Below are 18,237 nucleotides of genomic sequence, written 5' to 3' on the forward strand. Positions count from 1 at the left end.
GGTACCCGAGTCGATGTTTCATTGCCTTAAACCTTCTCAGGAGAAATGAGTACCTAAAGAAAAGCCATTTCTCTCTTGGGTATTCCTATGCATTAATATATAAAAGAATAATAAATGAGTAAAGGGGGTCAGCCTGGTGCTGACCGTGGGCATTCCCAAGGACTGTTGTGAACAGCCACGGGGACCAAAACTGTCCCTCTGTTCCTCCTGCGCCACCCGGCTGGCTCTGAGGCAGAGACTGAGAAGCCAGCTCACAGCACAGAGAACTGAGGATCAGAGAGGGGGGCTACTAGGCCACTGTCACACAGTGGGCAGAGGCAGTGTGAGAGCCTGAAGACCTGGCTCTTCTGATGGTTTTGGGAGTTGTGAGTTTTTGAATTTGCCTTGCTCTTTGGTGGTACCACACATGGTGACGTCAGCACAAAAGAGAGACAGGAATGCCCATCTTATACTAGTTGCTCCTGAGCCGACTCCAACTCATGGTGGCGCCATGTGTGTCAGAGTAAAACTGTGCCCTGTAGGGTTCTTTTTTTCTTTCAATTTTTTGTACTTTAGATGAAGGTTTTTAGAACAAACTAGTTTCTCATTAAACAGTTAGTACACATTTTGTTTTATGACATTGGTTAACAACCCCACGATGTGTCAACACTCTCTCTTCTCAGCCTTGGATTCCCTATTACCAGCTTTCCTGCTCCCTTCTGCTTTCTAGTTCTTGCCCCTGGGCTGGTGTGCCCTTTTAGTCTAATCTTGTTTTATGGACCTGTCCAATCTTTGGCTGAGGGGGGAGCCTCAGAAGTGACTTCGTTATTGAGCTAAAAGGGTGTCCGGGGGCCATACCCTCAGGGTTTCTCGAGTCTCTGTCAGGCCAGCAAATCTGGTCTTTGTTTTTGAGTTAAAATTTTGTTCTACATTTTTCTCCGGCTCTGTCCAGGACCCTCTATTGTGATCCCTGTCAGAGCAGTCAGTGGTGGTAGCCAGGCACCATCTCGTTGTATTGGATTCAGTCTGGTGGAGGCCATGGCAGATGTGGTCCATTAGTCCTCTGGATTAATCTTTCCCTTGTATCTTTAGTTTTCTTCATTTTTCCTTGCTCCCGAAGGGGTGAGACCAGTGGAGTATCCTAGATGCCCGCTCAGAGGCTTTTAAGGCCCCAGACACTACTCACCACAGTAGAATGTAGAACATTTTCTTTATAAACTATGTTATGCCAATTGAGCTAGATGTTCCCCAAGACCATGGTCCCCACAGCCCATAGAGTTTTCTTTCTTTTTTTTTTTTTATTGTTGTAAAAAATATATATAACACATTTATCAATTGAACATTTCTCAAATGTACAATTTCATGGGATTTTTAATGGCTGATTTTTCAGAAGTATACCTCTAGGTCTTTTTTCATAGGTGCCTTTGGGTAGACTTGAACCTGCAACCTTTTGGTTAGCAGCTGAGCGCTTAACCACTTGCACCACCCGGGGACTCCCATCTACCCATAATGCGCTGTGATAACTCTTGGCTATAGCATTAATTTTATCATGTTTACATTGTTTTTGTTTGTAATTGTGTAGTTATTGAGGGTGGGAATTGTCCCTCATTCAGCAAAGTCCCTGGATCTTAGATTATCAATAGCGCTTGTCAAATGACTGACTGATAACGATGGAGGAGATAGCAAATTATAAAAAGCAGTTACAAGAATGCAAAGTGGTGCGTGCCAGGGCCACCTGGGCCCTGGCAGTCAGGCGCCGAGTCCATTGTACCCTGCTGTCTCCTGTTGTAGCACGCTGTGCTAGTGCACACTCAGACCTCCAGGGGCTGGTCATATCCGCTGCTGTGTATGTTAGTAGTTGTTGCGTGCCGTTGAGTCAGTCCTGACTCATAGTGACCCAATGTACAATAGAACAAAATGTCTGGTCCTGCGCCATCCTCACAGTCATTGCTTTGTTTGAGCACATTGTTGCAGCCTCTGTGTCAGTCCATCTCGTTGAGGATCTTCCCATACAACTCACTGACTTCCATTTAAGGAAGTAGAAATTAATTTTTAAAAAGTTCGTTGCTTTCTCATAGGGGGAAAGCCATTAGACATCCTTATAATTTGGGTATGCAGATCAACCTATTCCCCATGGTTCTACTGGAGTAATTGTTTTCCTTTTCCTCTGGCTATCTTGCATCCCATTTTCTTATGTTCTTTGCAAACTAGGAAAGTTGGGTCATTTCACATTTAGTGAAAATTCAGTGAGGAAGGAATCATTTGTGAAGTCGACTGCTTTGGGGAGTTGGCAGAGCAAACATAAGATTTGCATGTACAGTGTGATTTCAAATGTAGTACATATGTGTATAAAATATATACAGTATATACACATGTATGTACATACATACATATATATACATATATGTATATCTGTTACATATTAAGAACCCTGGTGGTACAATTGTTAAGCACTCAGCTTCTAACTGAAAGATTGGCGGTTTGAACCCACTAGTGGCTCCGCAGGGTAAAGACCTGGCGATCTGCGCCCACAAAGATTATAGCCTAGGAAAACTTATGGAGCAATTCTATTCAGAATTGACACAACAACAACAACAACAATACGTATCTGCATACACACACACACACAGAGTATAGATCACATAACTAAAAACTACCCCCATTCTCTATAAGGAATAAGCCAAAATGTAAACAGGGATTTTATTTCAGGGAAATGGATTTTTTTATTTTTAAAAAATACTTTTTAGTATTTTCTAAAAAATTTTTTAGTAAGAAGGTGGCACTTTTTTTTTTTTTTTAACCTGTCGAGAGAAACAGTAAATAAAAGTCACTTTAAAAAGGAGAGTAAGTGACATCAGCCCTTGAGTAGTTAGAGCTCTCACTTCAAGGAGGACCCTCTTCCTTCCAGCCTCAGTCCTTAGTCTCCTTCACTGAAACACAGCACCCCCCAAGTTCTCCTTCCGCCATAGTCCCAGACAGGACATTTTCCTTCTCACGAACTTGCCCTCTCACTTCCTGAGTCCCTGCTAGCAGTCCACCAGCCTCTGCTGGCCTCTGCCCAGCTGCCTCCCTGCTCTGTGAGGCAGGATGCGAGAACTCCTTCCTGTGGTTCCCTTTCATACCAGCTCCAAGCGCTCACTCAGTGGAAGCTGACAGCTCAGCTTTTTCGTGTGTGGGTTTTTTTTTTTTCTTAGTGAACCTTGTTTGCATAACCTCTTAGGGAGTCTATATAAGGTAAGGTCAGCTTTAGAGCGAGCTGCAGAATCTTGTCAAGCTCTGAGGTAATTTCCTCTCTGCCTTCCCCTTCCCCCTTCCTTTATCTTGCTCTGAAGTTCAGTGTTAGATGGAAATTATGAAACAATTAGTTCTGTCGCCCTTTTTTATGTTGACCAACAAATATTTATGGAATGCCTACTATGTACCTGGAACCCTGCTGGTGCAGTGGTTAAGAACTTGGCTGATAGCCAAAAGGTCAGCAGTTTGAATCCACCAGCCACTCCTTGGAAACCCTATAGGGCAGTTCTGCTCTGTTCTGTAGTGTCCCTGTGAGTCGGAATTGACTGGACACAATGAGTTTGGTCTTTTTGGGCAGTGGTGGTTTAGTGGTAGAATTCTCACCTTTCATGTTGCAGAATCTGGTTCGATTCCCAGCCAGTACACCTCATCTACAGCCACCACCCATCTGTCAGCGGAGGCTCACATATTGCTATAATGCCGAACAGGTTTCAGCGGAGCTTCCAGACTAAGACTGACTAGGATAGAAAGGCCTGGCAGTCTACTTCCAAAAAATCAGCCAGTGAAGACCCTGTGGATCACAATGGTCCAATCCTATTGCGCATGAGTTCGCCATGAGTTGGCTGCAGCTAACAAGAACTATGTGCCCGGGGCGGTTATTGGTGGTAAGAATTGGACAGGCATGAATGTAGCTAAAAAGACCAGAAGGACACGAATCAAGAGTGCACAGTGGTCATTTAGGCGGTGGGATCCTTATTTTTGCCTATTTGTATTTCTAATTACGCTACACCTAGTTTGTGTTTTGTATGTAACAAAAAAAGTTGTTCAAAACACTTACAAAAGTGTAAAAAAGTTGTCCACTTCTTGTTCCATACCAGATCCTCAGTGTCTCTGAGTTTTGTCCTTCACCAGCCAGGACTGACTTTTGGAGGAAGGGAGAGGCAAAAACTAGAGTCCCTTTTGGGAGGAGGTAGGAGCCCTCAGTCAGTGTGGACCCTGTGTCAGGGTCACCCCAGTGAGGACGCTGGTGAGATCTGTCAGAATCTGCCGCACCTTGATTGCCTTGAGCCTTAGAAGACTTCAAGTCTGGGTGGGAATGGGCAGGGAGAGGAGGTCCCTAAGAGCATGGTGGGGATTATATGCCATTTGTAATCTTTGGGAGAATATTACAGCAGCTCATCCTTGTGGCCTTGGTGATTCTGGAGACACCTGAGTCCCCCCTTTTTCATTCTCTCCTTTCCTATCCCCTTTGTTGTCATTCTCTCCACTGCTTGTTGTTAGTCTGTTTTTTTTTTTCTCCAACTCCCCTATCACTCTAGCTCCTAAGCATATCCCTCTTGGTCCCCCTGTTCATCTTCTCTCCTCTGCCTCTTTCAGGCTGTTTTTCCCTTTGTCTTAGTCATCTAGTGCTGCCATAACAAATACCACAGGTGGATGGCCTTAACAAAGAGAAATTTATTTTCTTATAGTCTAGTAGGTTACAAGTCCAAATTCGGGGCGTCAGCTCCAGGAGAAGGCTTTCTCTCTCTGTGGGCTCTGGAGGAAGGTCCTTGTCCTCAATCTTCCCCTGGTCGAGGAACCTCTCAGGCTCAGGGACCCAGTGTCCAAAGTATGCGCTCTGCTTCTGGTGCTGCTTTCTTGGTGGTGTGAGGTCCCCAACTCTCTGCTTGCTTCCCTTTCCTTTTATCTCTTGAGAGATAAAAGGTGGTGCAGGCCACACCCCGGGGAAACTCCCTTTAATCTTGGATCAGGGAGGTGACCTGAGTAAAGGTGGTATTACAATCCCACCCTAATCCTTTCAACATAAAATTACAGTCACAAAATGGAGGGCAACCACACAATACTGGGAATCATGGCCTAACCAAGTTAATACACACATTTTTGGGGGGACATAATTCAATCCTGACACCCTTGTACTCAAACTCTGCTCCCTGCCTTACCCCTTTATTTTCCCAAATCCATCGCCCCCTTTCTAACTCTAGACAGAGAGTCAGGAAGAAGGAAGCAATGGAAGGAGGAGACGCAGATGGGCAGGAGGTAAGAGAGGTGGTAAAGATGATAGATGGGCAAGAGATAGGGAAAGTGGTGGGACTCCCAGGGGGAAGAGAAGAGAGCCAGAGGGAGGAAGGGGCCTAGGGGAGAGAACGTAAAAACCACAATAGCTAACGTCTATTGAGCGCTTACTCTATGCAGCAGGCAGCATCCTGAGAACTTTCCATGTGATAACTCAATGACACATAGGAACTTATTTAGTAAATGAGGGCCAAGGAGCCTTAGAGAGATGAACTGGATATGCCTGTGGGCCCTGCCTGGGGTTTCTAGGTCTCTAAAAAAACAACAAATAAAAACTGGTTGCCATCCAGTTGACTCTGACTCATGGCAGCCCCGTGTGTAGCAGAGTAAAACTGCTCCCTAGGGTTTTCATGGCTGATTTTCATACGTAGATCACCATGGCTTTCTTCCAAGGTGCCTCTGGGTGGACTCGAACATCCAGTCTTTCCGTTAGCAGCTGAGCACCATAGCTGTTTGGACTACCCAGAGACTCTAGGGGTCCTTAAAGCTGGTGGGGTTGGGGTGGCCCAGAAGCTCTTTAACAACAGTGGTCCATCACTGATCAATAATGAGACCTCACAGACCAATCAAAGAGCCAAGTTCTTTTGCAAGTAGAATTTTATTAATGTTGTGTGGGGACCAAGTCTTCATGGATAAGACATACACTGGGTGGGAGGGCAGGGATCATAGTCCCCAAATGCGAAACATCTAACACACGGTCAACCTTGGCCTTGAGCCCATGGTGTCTACCAAAAGGGAGCCAACAGTTGTCCTGACCTTGCTTTATTATTGATTGATGTCTCCTGGAGATGAGGTTTTATGGGCTTTTTATGATGCATTGACAAACTCTTGTTTATATTGGCTTGTTGTCAGGTAGAAGGCCTAAAGGTAATACAGAAAGAACAAATTGTTACCTAGTGCCATTTTCCAATTGTTTCTTTTCTAAATATGGCTTTCCTTCTCTTGGGAGGCAGAGTTTGGGGGGAAGGGAGAGTTCCTGGGAGTCAGTCCCAGTGGTCTCTGGTGGTGAGATGCTTAGGGACCACGCTTAGATGCCTCTCATTCTGCGAGTTATAGTATTGAAAGTAGGACTATTCAGGAAGCATCTTTACGTGATAACTTCCTTAAATGAAAGGGGTGCAAGTGGGAACGAAGTGGGTGATTGCTGACTTTGAGCACTTCAGCTTTTTTGCCTTCAAGAACCTTCTGTCTCACCCTTTTTTCTACCAGGGTGGAGCGAGGTCTCCATACTAAAAGCCCCACCGTTTCCTCTTCTTGCCCACTTTCTCTAGATCAGGGTTTTCAAGCTTTGGTGACATCAAATTCCCAGGGGGCTTGTTAAAGACAGATTTCCGGATCCAAACCCAGAGTTTCTGAATCAGTAGGTCTTGGGTGAAATATGAGAACTCACAATTCTAGTAAGTTCTAGTAAGGATGATGTTGATGCTGCTAATCTGAGGACCACACGTAGAGAACCACTGCTCTAGACTTAACTAGTTCTCCGATGGACAGGGAAAGAGTTGTCTGGCTCCTTATTACTTTATCTCTCTAAGCCTTAGTGTCCTCGTCTGTAAATGGGGTTGTGAGCAGTACTCACCTTACTGAGAGGTTGGGTTGATGAAATGTGTCAGTTCGTGTAAGCGCCCAGAACGGTGCCTTGCACATTGTAAGTGCGCAATAACCATTGACCTCTGTGATCTCCAGAATCCTTGTCTATATTGTTGCATCCACCAGTGCTCAGCACTGTGCTTGGCACATAGTAGGCCCTCAAGAAATGGTTATGGAATGAGTGAATAGATATCTAGGCACATAGTTGTGTGTATGTCGAGGGGTGCCCCTGCTGTGAAACCCAGAGAAGCCAGTGGAGGCTTACTGGATACAGAACGTTACCTTATTCTACAGCTAGGAGAACTGAGGCTCAGAGCAAAGGAATCAGACAAGCACCCAGCCTTGACCTGCCTGGCTCTGGCATTCTCCATATGCCAAGTTGCTTCAGCAAACATTACTGTGTGAGGTATGTGAGGTGCAGGGCAAGGTGGGTGGGAATAGGCTGCAGACCCTGCCCACAAGAAATGTCCAGTCTAGTTGGGGACAGACCAGTGAGCAACTCAGAAGCCTGTGAGGGCAGGGGCTAGGACACCTAAATCTCCCAGTGTTTAGAAGGCAACTCCCAGACGGTAAAAAAACAGTAGACACTCAGATATTCACTCAGTGAATGAACAAACAACACTTTGGAATTGATAGTGGAGATTCCCTAGGGGAGATAGTGTAGGGGGAGAGAGGAGGATGAGGCAGAACCTGGGGCAATGTGTGTGTGGCGGCAGAGGGGGTAAGGAGCCAGCAAAGAAGGTGGAAGGTGGAATCAGAGCTAGGAAAACCAAGATGGTGCCATGTCCTGGGGCTGAGGGATGGGAGCATTTCAAGGACAGAATTGAAAACGATGTGCAACGCCACGGAGAGTTCAACTAAGAAGGAGCACAGAGAAGAGGCCACCCATTGGTTTGGCAATTAGGAACCCACTGTGGACCTCTGAAGGGCAGCTTCATTTGAGAAGTGGGGTAGAAAAATAGCCATCATCCTCAACAACCAAGCCCATCCCACTCATTTTTTTCCCCCACTTAATCCTCACAACCACCTTATGAGGTAGGTATACGACCCATTGTGCAGATGAGGAAACTGAGACCTAGAGACATTCAGCATTCCAGGTCACAGAGCTGCTATGAGGTGGAGGGGGGAGATGGGTTTCTAATAGGTTGCCGAGCAGCAGGTTGAGGGTGAATGGCAGAGGAATCAGCAGGTGAGCTCTGCTGAGGTCTCTAACGGAACAAGCTCAGGGTGCCTTATAAGAACAGAAATGTATTGTCTCAGAGTCTGGATAGTATAAACCCAAAGTCAGTGTGCCAGCAGGGCTGTGCTTTCTCCAGAGGCTCTAGGGGAAGATCCTTCCCTTTTCTCTCCCAGCTTCTGGTAGCCCCAGGTATTCCTTGGCTTCTGGATGCATCTTCACATGGCAGTCTTTCCTCTGTCTCTGTGTCTCCTCTTTTATAGGACACCACTCAGATGGGATTAGGACCCAGTCTATTCCAATATGATCTCGTGTTAACTGATGATAACATCCTCAAAGACCCTGTTTCCAAACAGAGTCACATTCACAGGTACCAGGGCTTAGGACTTCAATATATCTTTTTAGGTGGACATACTTCAATCCATGACACACACTCACACAACATATATAATATATATGATGAAGTTTAGCGATGCCTTTCAGTTGATATACCCACAGTTTCCTTGTGCACTAGGGTGGTTTTACCAGAAGGCTGTTGCCATCAAGTCAGTTCCGACTCATAGTGACCCTATAGGTCAGAGTAGAACTGCCCTGCCCCATATGGTTTCCAACGCTGTAATCTTTACAGAAGCAGACTGCTGCAGCTGGTGGGTTCGAAAAGTGGTTTTAGCGGGGGTAGATATGGGACTTTGATGCTTCCCAGTGTTCTTGTGGTGCTTGGCTGCATATTCGTGTTTGTGTTCAGTCTGGCTGTTCTGTATGGAAGATGGAAGGGGGCCAAACCAGGCACTAAGAACTTGAACTTCCTCTTGTACTGACCAGTCAGAGGTCAAATGGGCTTAGAATCTCCTTCACGATGAGTAGAGGAGAGAGAGAGGCTTCAGATCTGCCTGGGCAACTATGAAAATATTGCTCAGTTGAACAGATTTTTCACCTCAGACAAAGCTGACTTTCCAATGTTATGCCGAACCTTGCTCAGCAAACATTTGTGAGCATGTGACTCCTGAATTTTCAAAAACATGTCCATCAGCAATCTTGTTGGCCAGGCCATTGTCAGATTGGCACCAAACAGCCACCTAGGAGAATGTGCCCCCCCATGATAATTTAAATGACATTGGTCTGTGGCTCTAGAAGGTCCGCAGGTTCTAGAAGTTTTTAGAAGGACACCAGGTCCCCAGTGTCCTTGGGTGCGGTGGGGTAACTTGCTCATTGTGTGTTTATCTTGTGCCAGGTCCTGGGCTGGGTTCTTGGGAAAGTGGTTTGACTGGGAGAAGGCCTGGGTTGCTCCACAAGAGGAGGGTGCTGGCAAAGGTCAGAAGGAGACAGAGCAGGAGCTCATGGAGTTGGAGGCACAAAGAGGATGTCCTTGTGGAGATGTTCAGCAACCAGTAGAGAGGGCAGACCTTGGAAAAGGTGTAGCTCTGCATGGAGAAGTGGGCCATAGCCGTGAAGGTGGTGTTGTGTGAAAAGAAGAGAGGCGAGGGAGCTGCATTGACAGGAATGCTCAACACTTGGCTGAACAGAGGATCAGAGTCTACAGGAGACAGGTCAGCCCAGAGCAAGGCCAGCAAGTGTCCACCATGGGTCCTTTGGCCAGTGATGGGGCATTCAGGTCCACATGCAGTCATGGGAGCCAGAGCATCCACACTGATCAACGTGGAAATGAGAAACAGAGGGTTGCCATGGAAACAGGTTCTGGTGTGTTCTGTTACTTCTTTGCCTTGCAGGGCCAGATTAACCAATAAGCACAGTATATACCGGCTTACAGTAAGCAAGGTACGCACGGCCTTAGTTGTGCTTACTTACTAATCTGTAGTTTACATGGGTGAAATTGTGCACTACAGATTAGTAAGAAAGCACAGTTAAGCCCGTCCCTACCGTGCTTATTGGGTAATCCATCCCTGCTTGGCATTCACGTGTGTGAGGTGTCTTGACCGGAAGCCCCAGCTCCCTTCCGACCAAGGCTGTCTGTGGTTACAACCAGCGGTTTAATGAAACACTTTGGTGCTGGTCCCCCTTTTCCTCTGGCAACTCTAGTCAAAACAGTGCTGTTGGCTTCCCAAACACAGATGCTGAGGGCACATTTTCCACCCAATAGGCTTCTCCCCATGCACTGGGTCTGTACCAGCCACATGTGGTATTAGAATTTAAAAGTTCAGTTCCTGAGCCAGCTAGCAACACTTCAGGTGCTCAGTGGTCACCTGATAGCTCTGTCTTGTGGTAATAGCTTCTGGGGGAAGGTACTGCCACAGGTTGGGCCAGGTGTGTTCCATAGCTTCTGCATGTAGTCCTCATGGCCGACTGATGTAAAATCACCCCATTTTACAGGTGAGGCAGCCGAGGCTCAGAGGTTTGAGTAATTGAGTCAGAGTTCTTGGGGAGGAAGCTGGCAGTTGAGCCAGACTGTTGCCTGTACCGCTAATACTCTTACCATTATGTGGTCACCTGGGATTCCCCCGGCCTCCCCTTCCCTTACTTCCCTCATCCAGTCACCCGGCGCTGTTGACTGGGCCTGTGACGTGCCTCTGGGGTCATCCTTTCTTCTCTGTCCCACTGCCTTGTGTTGCCATGATGGGTGCCGTCCAGACTCCCACGTGGGGTGGGGGCTGGGCAGACACCCTTGAGATGTCTTGACCCTTGACCTCCACCTGGCTTTGTCATCAGTGTGTTGTTACCTTGAACACATTGTGGGGCCTCTCTGGGCTGGGACTCTGATCTGTCAAATGGTGATTTGGATGTTGATGGTGAAGATGAAGATGATGGCCCCTCCCCCGCCCCACCTACCTCACCACATCACTTTGAAGACCACATGAGATAATGAAATATAAACAAGTTTTATAAACTGAAAAGTGCTGTGCCAATGCAAATGGTGATATGTTCTCTTTAAGAAATAAGTGTTGGGGAGCCAGCCGCCTGACCTGGGGCTGGAATGTGAACCACATGTATTGTCCCGTGGTCTGCCTGCTGAGAGCTGTGTGGTGCTGCTGCTGCTTCGCTCCCCTGGGACACCTGGCCGGTGACCCGTTTAGAGGGCGGAGCTTGTTGTTGCAGGTGTGGAAGTGAACTTTGTCATCATCTCAGGGTTTGTGGCCTTGTGTCCTGGTGTAAAACTATATTCCACCTGGGGATTGGCATGGAGGTACCCAGGAGAGATTCTAGGAAGAAAGGCGTCTTGATTTGTTTTTTTAACTCCCAAGTGTGGTCTGTGAACTAGCAGCCACAGCAGCATCTGGGAGCTTGTTAAGCATACAGACCCTGGACCCCACCCCAGACCTGCAAGTCAGAATCCTCAAGGGGTTCCAGTGCACATTAGTGTTTAGAAGCTCCCCTTCACAGTCTCATTGAGTGTTTCTCAACTAGCAACTGCAAGCCGTTTGAGAACAGGCCATTGGGCCTAGAGCTGTGTCCTGTGCCAAAATCAGGGCCACTTTCTTTTGCTTCCTCGTCATCCCCCTCCCCTACATCTTGCCGCAGCTCAGTTCTTCTCTCCTCATGGTGGGCTGCTGTGGCTTTCCCATTCCAAGCAGAGTCTCCAAGATTGAGGATAAGAAGAGTTGATAAACTCCTGTTCCCAAAATAAGATCCAAAATTTGAGACTTGACCATATGAAGGCATTGCAGCCAGAGAGACCTGGGTTCAGATCCCAGCACAGCCTCCAACTGCCTGGGCCACCTTGGGAAGGTCACTCAACCTCTCTGAACCTCTGTTTCCCATCTGTGAAACGGACATTGAAGCCTGAGGTGCTTTTGTCAGGAGAATGCTGGCCAAGGTCAATGTATGAGCACCTCCCTTCTGCCTTCTGCATTTGGCATTGCTGCAGAACAGCCCAGGAGCCCTCAGGGTTGGGGCTGGGCACCTGCGTGCTGCCCTGGGCACCCTTGTGGCTACAGCGTCTTCCTCGGGAAAATGGTCTGTGATGTTTAACTGAGCACTGTGCCTTCTTTCTGCTGTCGGCCACAGATGATGTCCGGTTGTTTGCCTTTGTGCGCTTCACCACTGGGGACGCCATGAGCAAGAGGTCCAAATTTGCCCTCATTACGTGGATCGGTGAGAATGTCAGTGGGCTGCAGCGAGCCAAAACCGGCACAGACAAGACCCTGGTGAAGGAGGTGGTACAGGTAATTCTCCTTGGGTTCTTTATTGTCTGGGAGTCATGTCATACTTCATCAAGTGTCGCATCCGGCTGGGATGGGCTGGATCTGGGCCCTGGGTCAGTGACTTAACGCGTGGCTTTGAATGAGCCATGATACATCTCTGGACCCGTAGTGATGGTTTGAGACACTGGTGAAATGTTACTAACAGAGCAAGGTATTAGTGGGAAAAATTGGGAGACTCTGAATAAAGTGTGGAGTTTAGTTAATAGTGAGGCACCCATGTCGGCTGCTTGGTTTTGACAAACGCGCCGCAGCCACGAAAGATGTTAACAATAGGCGGACCCAGATGAGAGGAATATGGGAACTCTCAGGACTGTCTTTCACAACTCTAATGAAAATCTGAAACTATTTCAAAATGAAAATTTTATTTAAAAAAATAATACGGAGGGAAAAAACTCCTGTCACCCCAGGATGAGGGTCTCATTTTTGATCTTCTTACCAGTCCTCTGTGTGTGCCCTCCCTGCCTTTGTACATTGCTGCAGTTTCAGCCTCCAAGTCCTGCTCTGGTTGGCTTTTTTTCTAGGTTAACATAATTTCGAAAATTCTGTGGCTGCATAGTCCTTTGTAGTGAAGGTTTTTTTTCTGATGGCAGACTGTACCTTTTCATAACTACGCTGTCATGTTCTAGATGTTCCCTGTTGTTGGTCTTTTGAGTCACTTCTGATTTTCACTTTTACAAATAATGTTCCAATTCACAGTTTAATACACATAGTTCCTTTTTTCGGTTCTGTTGCTTTATTTCTTTAGAATGCATTCTCAGGAGGTAGGGTTTGAGTGTTAATAGGCGTGATCATCATTTAAAAAGGTATAGGCATTCCATTTGTCTTCTAAAAGGGTCAGTGCTGTGCCTGGAACATAGTAAATGTGCAATAAGTGTCATTTCCTTCATATCTTAATTAGTGTCACCAGTTAACACTGCTGTCTGCACCCTGCCTGGCACTGACACCCCTGTCACTGGGCTATTTTTCTCGGGGCCTGTTTGGGTTTTAATGGTTCAACAGTGTTCAGGGGTCTCCTGTGGGGCAGCAGAATGGAAAATGCAAAAGAACATGTGTTCCATGGCCAGAGGTCTCCTCCATTCTGCCTGTCCAAGCTTAGTCCCTCTACCTCCATTGGCTGGCTGGGTGGGGCCAGAAGGAGAGGGAACCACAGAGAGAGAATGCCTGCTGTTTGAAATGGCAGTTTCCTTTAAATCTAGCACCTTTTCAGTTTGGTTACATGGCCAGTGACTGAGGGTGATATGGGAAATATGATTCTTTGGTAAGACCTTGAGGTGTGAGTATTGTTTGCAACTTCACATAAGTTGAAGCAAAAAGAATTGCTTGGTTCTCAGAGCTTGGAAGTACGGGTGTGGCCAGCTTAGGTGTAGCTGGATCCAGGCTCAGGTGGTATCTCCATCTCATCTCTTGGGTCTGCTATTCTCTGAATTTGGCTTCAGGCTGGCTCTGCATGGCGGGAGAAATGGTGCAGGCTTTGGGTGTCCTTCTGGGTCGTGGTTGCAGAAGAAGAGAGAGACCCCTCTCAATACCAATCAACCCCTTCACAGGACCCCGATTGGCCCAGCTTGGGTCATATGCACACTCTGTGGGGCAGGGAGGTGGGGCTTCAGGATTGGCATGATCCCAGTTGTTAAAGGGATACTGGGTAGACAAAAACACTCAGATGTCCCCTCCGTGGGGAGCTGGGAACCATCTTGTGCTGCAGGTGGAATACAGTAAGTTTACCATTATCATTTTACATTTTCCACCTTTACATTAACAAATATTAATTACCTGAAGCGAAATGAGATCTCACATTTATACTGCAGTTGCAAATATAGCCACTGAGGTTACAAGAGTTCAATTATACATACATAATAGTGTTCTGGAAACCCTGGTGGCATAGTGGCTAAGTGCTATGGCTGCTAACCAAGAGGTTGGCAGTTCAAATCCACCAGGCACTCCTTGGAAACTCTATGGGGCAGTTCTACTCTGTCCTATAGGGTTGCTATGAGTCGGAATCCACTCAACGGCAGTGGGTTTGCTTTGGGGTTTTGGAATAGTGTTCTTGGACAGTCACTAGGTCATGCCTGCATACATGCCCTCTGTACAATGGGGACAGCGACCCAATGTTCTCTATGAAACCTTCCAGATGGGCCATTCCAGCTGCCCTGTCTGCGGGAGTCGACCACTTCCCCAGCTGCCTTTTGTAACTGTTTCCATGTGAAGAATCCATGGGTTGACTTTTACTTTATGATTCTTAATAAACTCTTGCTGTTACTACAACTGAAGTAGTATACTCACATCCTGTGCTTTTACTACAACCGAGGTAGTACAGTCACACCCTGTGCTTTTATGAAACATCAAGAATGTTAATCAATCGCTTGGTTGTCAACGCAGATACACTGAAACAAGAGGAATGGGCGAACAGGTCTCTGCCTACCTGAGCCCCAGTTTCCCATCTGTAAAAGGGAGAGTGGGATAAGCTGACTTTCTGTGTCTCTCTCAATTTTTATATATCCTGAAAATTTTTTATTTAAAAAAAAAAAATGAGATCATTTGTTCCTGAAGATATTTTACCTTTAAAGGAACCTTATTTATTGGACAAAGAGGCAGTGTAGTCTAATGGTCAGGGATGCAGCCTTTTGAGCTGGGCAGTGTGGGTTCAGATTTCAGCTCCGCCACTTACCGTGGGACCTGGGGCATGTAGCTGACCTTTTCTGGGCCTCAGTCTCCTCATTTGTAAAACAGGGATAATAAAAGATCTGCCTCTTAGAGTTGTCGTGGGGATTAAATGAGTGAATGTAGGGAGGGACGATACTGAGAACAGTGTCTGGTAAGACTCAATAGCGGTAAGTAGCACCAGTTGCCACCAAGCTGACTCCAACTCATGGTGACCTCATGTGTGTCAGCGTAGAACTGTACTCGTCGGGTTTTCAGTGGCTGATTTTTCTAGAGTAGATTGCCAGGCCTTTTTTCTGAAGCTCCTCTGGGTGGGCTTGAACCTCCAACCTTTTGATTAGCAGCTGTATCCATTAACGGCACCACCCAGGGACTCCCCAGTAAGTAATTATTGCTCTTATTTCCAGTTTTTCCTTTCAGACAGCACTGTGATGAATGGCTTAGGCGGAAAAACATTTCTACATTGTGCATTATTTCCTTAGGAGTTGATGGTAGTTCCACATGTTGAGCCACGGGGAACGTGACAAGAATCTTGTCGTTGTTGTTGATCCACATCGTCTAATTGCCTTCCAAAAGGCTTGCACCAAAGTCACAGCCCAGCAACACAGGAAGGTGCTGGCCTCACCCGCTATTGCCAGTGTGGCCTTAAAACCATCCATACAGGACTAAGGCTCTCTCCCTGCTGCCTCACCTGTGGCCTGCCACACAAGTAGATCAACATCTGAGGAAACTGAGGCCCGGGGTGCTAGGGCTTGCCCCAAACTCACAGCCAACATGCGGCAGAGCCGGTTCTAGAACCTGAAGGAGTTAAAAGTCAGAAGGTTGGACTCCGAGTCTATCTAGTCTGTATTTAGAGCCAGACTGAGAAACTGAGCCACGTCTGTGATTGGGAAAGAACAAGACAAAACAAGATGTACACCAGCAAGACCACAGGCAGCAGAGGAGAGGCTGGAGGGGAGAGGGCTGGACCATGGAGACACAGAGATGTGAGTCGGGAAGGCGCCGAGTGGACAGCTGCTGTGTCTCAGCTGGTCCGTGGCGCAGGGCCGAGCGGGTGCCGGGGACAGAACACCCCCCCATTGTTCTTGTGCCATTGCAGGACTGCGGGGACAATGCAGTCACCACTGGGAGAACTGAGCTCAGTGCCCAGGCCAGGCTGTCTTGATGTACAGCCAGACTCCGTCAGTAATGCAGCGTGCTTGTCTTACAAAATGGTTTTATTCACGTGACACTTTTATTTATTTTCTGACATAATATAAATGTTCGCTGACCCAAGCCTCCAGAGGGATATCTCAGTTTACAGCACTGAGGAAAGAGAGCTGCAGAGGATTTCCTCCAAGGAGAAGTGGGGGAAGGGTGTACAGGGACATTGCCATAAGGTGCAGAAATACCAGACGGCTGGGTGTTCTGACGGCTTCCCAACCCTAGGGGTAGATTCAGTTTAAGTTCTGGGGCTGCTTTCATCCCCCAGTGCCAGATATACCCATTGTGGCCTTCTGAGGGCCTTGTTTGTGTACCCATGTGGAAACAATATTAGTAAAAATAGCTGTTTATTATGCCCCTACTATGTGCCTGACATTCTTTTAAGGACTTCCTATGTATTAAATCAGAATCCTTGGGTGGTGCAAGTTGTTAACAGCTGAAGGGTTGGAGGCTTGAGTCCACCCAGAGGCACCACAGAAGAAAGGCCTGGCCACCTACTTCCAAAAAATCAGCCATTGAAAACCCTGTGGAGCACAGTTCTATGCTGACATATATGGGGTCACCATGAATTAGAGTCAACTCACTGTCATCTCAACAACTCGATTCAATGTATTAAATCATTTATTCTTCATGACGAGACTAGGCATTATCATTATCCCCACTTAATAGGTGAGGAGATTGGGGCCCGCAAAAGCTAAGTAACTTGTTTGAGGTCCCTAGCTGGGACACAGTAGAGCGTTGTCTAGCCCCAGACCCCCAACTCTGGCACTTCCGTATGCAAGTTTCCCAAGTCCACCAGCACCAAGAAACATATTCCGAGGCCATATGCATTTTGGAGACTCTTATTGTGTAGGTAAGGAGCCTCTGGTGGCACAGTGGTTAAAGCTCTCGGCTGCCAACTGAAAGGTCAGTGGTTCAGACCCACCAGCCACTCCACAGAAGAAAGATGTGACAGTCTGCTTCTGTAAAGATTTACAGCCTTGGAAACCTGTGGGGCAGCTCTACTCTGTCTTATTGGGTAGCAGTTAGAAATGACTCAATGGCAGTAGATTTTTTTGGTTATTGTGTAGATTTATATTGCACATGGCACGTTAAAGGCTCTGAAAAGTCTTGTAGGAAACAGACCTTTTTTAACTTGTTTTTAAACTCACCGATTCCCAATGTTCCTTGATGAGGGAACGTTTTTCATTTTTAGTGTAAAAAAAAAAAAAGACACCAGACATTATTACCCAGCACTTACTTTAAAAAATGCTGCTTGTTGGCAACCAATGTCACAAAACAATATGCGTATTAATCGTTTAATGAGAAACGAATTTGCTCGGTAAATCTACATCTAAAGTACAAAAAAAAAAAAAAAAAAAACTACCAAACAAAGATTACAGCCGAGAATACCCTAGGGGTAAAAAGCTGGTGATTGAACAGAATTTCAGACCCTCAGGGAATCCAGACCTTCTGGAGCTGTGGAGGCTGGATGAACCCTGCAACTATCGCCCTGATAATCTTTAAACCTTAAATAAAAAATATTCCCTGAAAAACCGAGTCTTCTTAAAACCAGACAATAGTTTAGCTTAACTAGTAAAGAATGTCTGCTTTGAGCATTACACTTTTTCAAGAAACTATATGGGATCAAACTGACAACAGCAACTTGAAAGATGAGATAGGAAACTGAGGGGACAGTGGATTTATGTTAATGGGGGAGGAACAACTCAGAAAAGGAGGATGAGAATGGTTGTACAACTTGAAGACTGTAATCACTGTCACTGAATTATACATGTACAAATTGTCTAATTGGTGTATGTTCTTTTGTGTATATTCTCAACAACAGCAATAACAAAAATAAAATAAATTAAAAAAAAAAAGGTATAGAAACTAAGATTGAGAGTAGATAAAATGAATGAGAGATGTTTCCTAAATTTAAATCTTAAAACAAAAATCAAGACTATAAAAGAGACACAATATTTAAAAAAAAACCAAGAGATTTCAGGAATCTCCCGAAGGGACAGGAGTGAAGTTTCCATCCTGTTGTGCTGACATCCATCCCTGTGTCAACCATAGCCGCAAGGATGCCGCAAGGTCCTGTAATGATAAGTAAACCCCACGTCTTCACCCCGTACCTCTGATGCCTTTCCCCTTTTCTACTGGTGTAGTCTTTCGAGCTTAATTCTCCTA

The 18,237-nt window shown here is 46.4% G+C and overlaps 1 protein-coding gene across 1 annotated transcript in view; it reads left to right on the forward strand.

Moving 5' to 3' along the window:
- Positions 1–18,237, forward strand: part of COTL1 (coactosin like F-actin binding protein 1) — a 42,942-nt gene that overhangs the window by 12,083 nt on the left and 12,622 nt on the right. The window contains exon 3 of the mRNA XM_064273730.1: positions 12,011–12,168. Coding sequence (XP_064129800.1) covers positions 12,011–12,168 — 158 coding nt within the window. The remainder of the gene's footprint in view (positions 1–12,010; positions 12,169–18,237) is intronic.

Source organism: Loxodonta africana, chromosome 21 (genome assembly GCF_030014295.1).
Source record: "Loxodonta africana isolate mLoxAfr1 chromosome 21, mLoxAfr1.hap2, whole genome shotgun sequence".
Classification (NCBI taxonomy): Eukaryota; Metazoa; Chordata; class Mammalia; order Proboscidea; family Elephantidae; genus Loxodonta; species Loxodonta africana.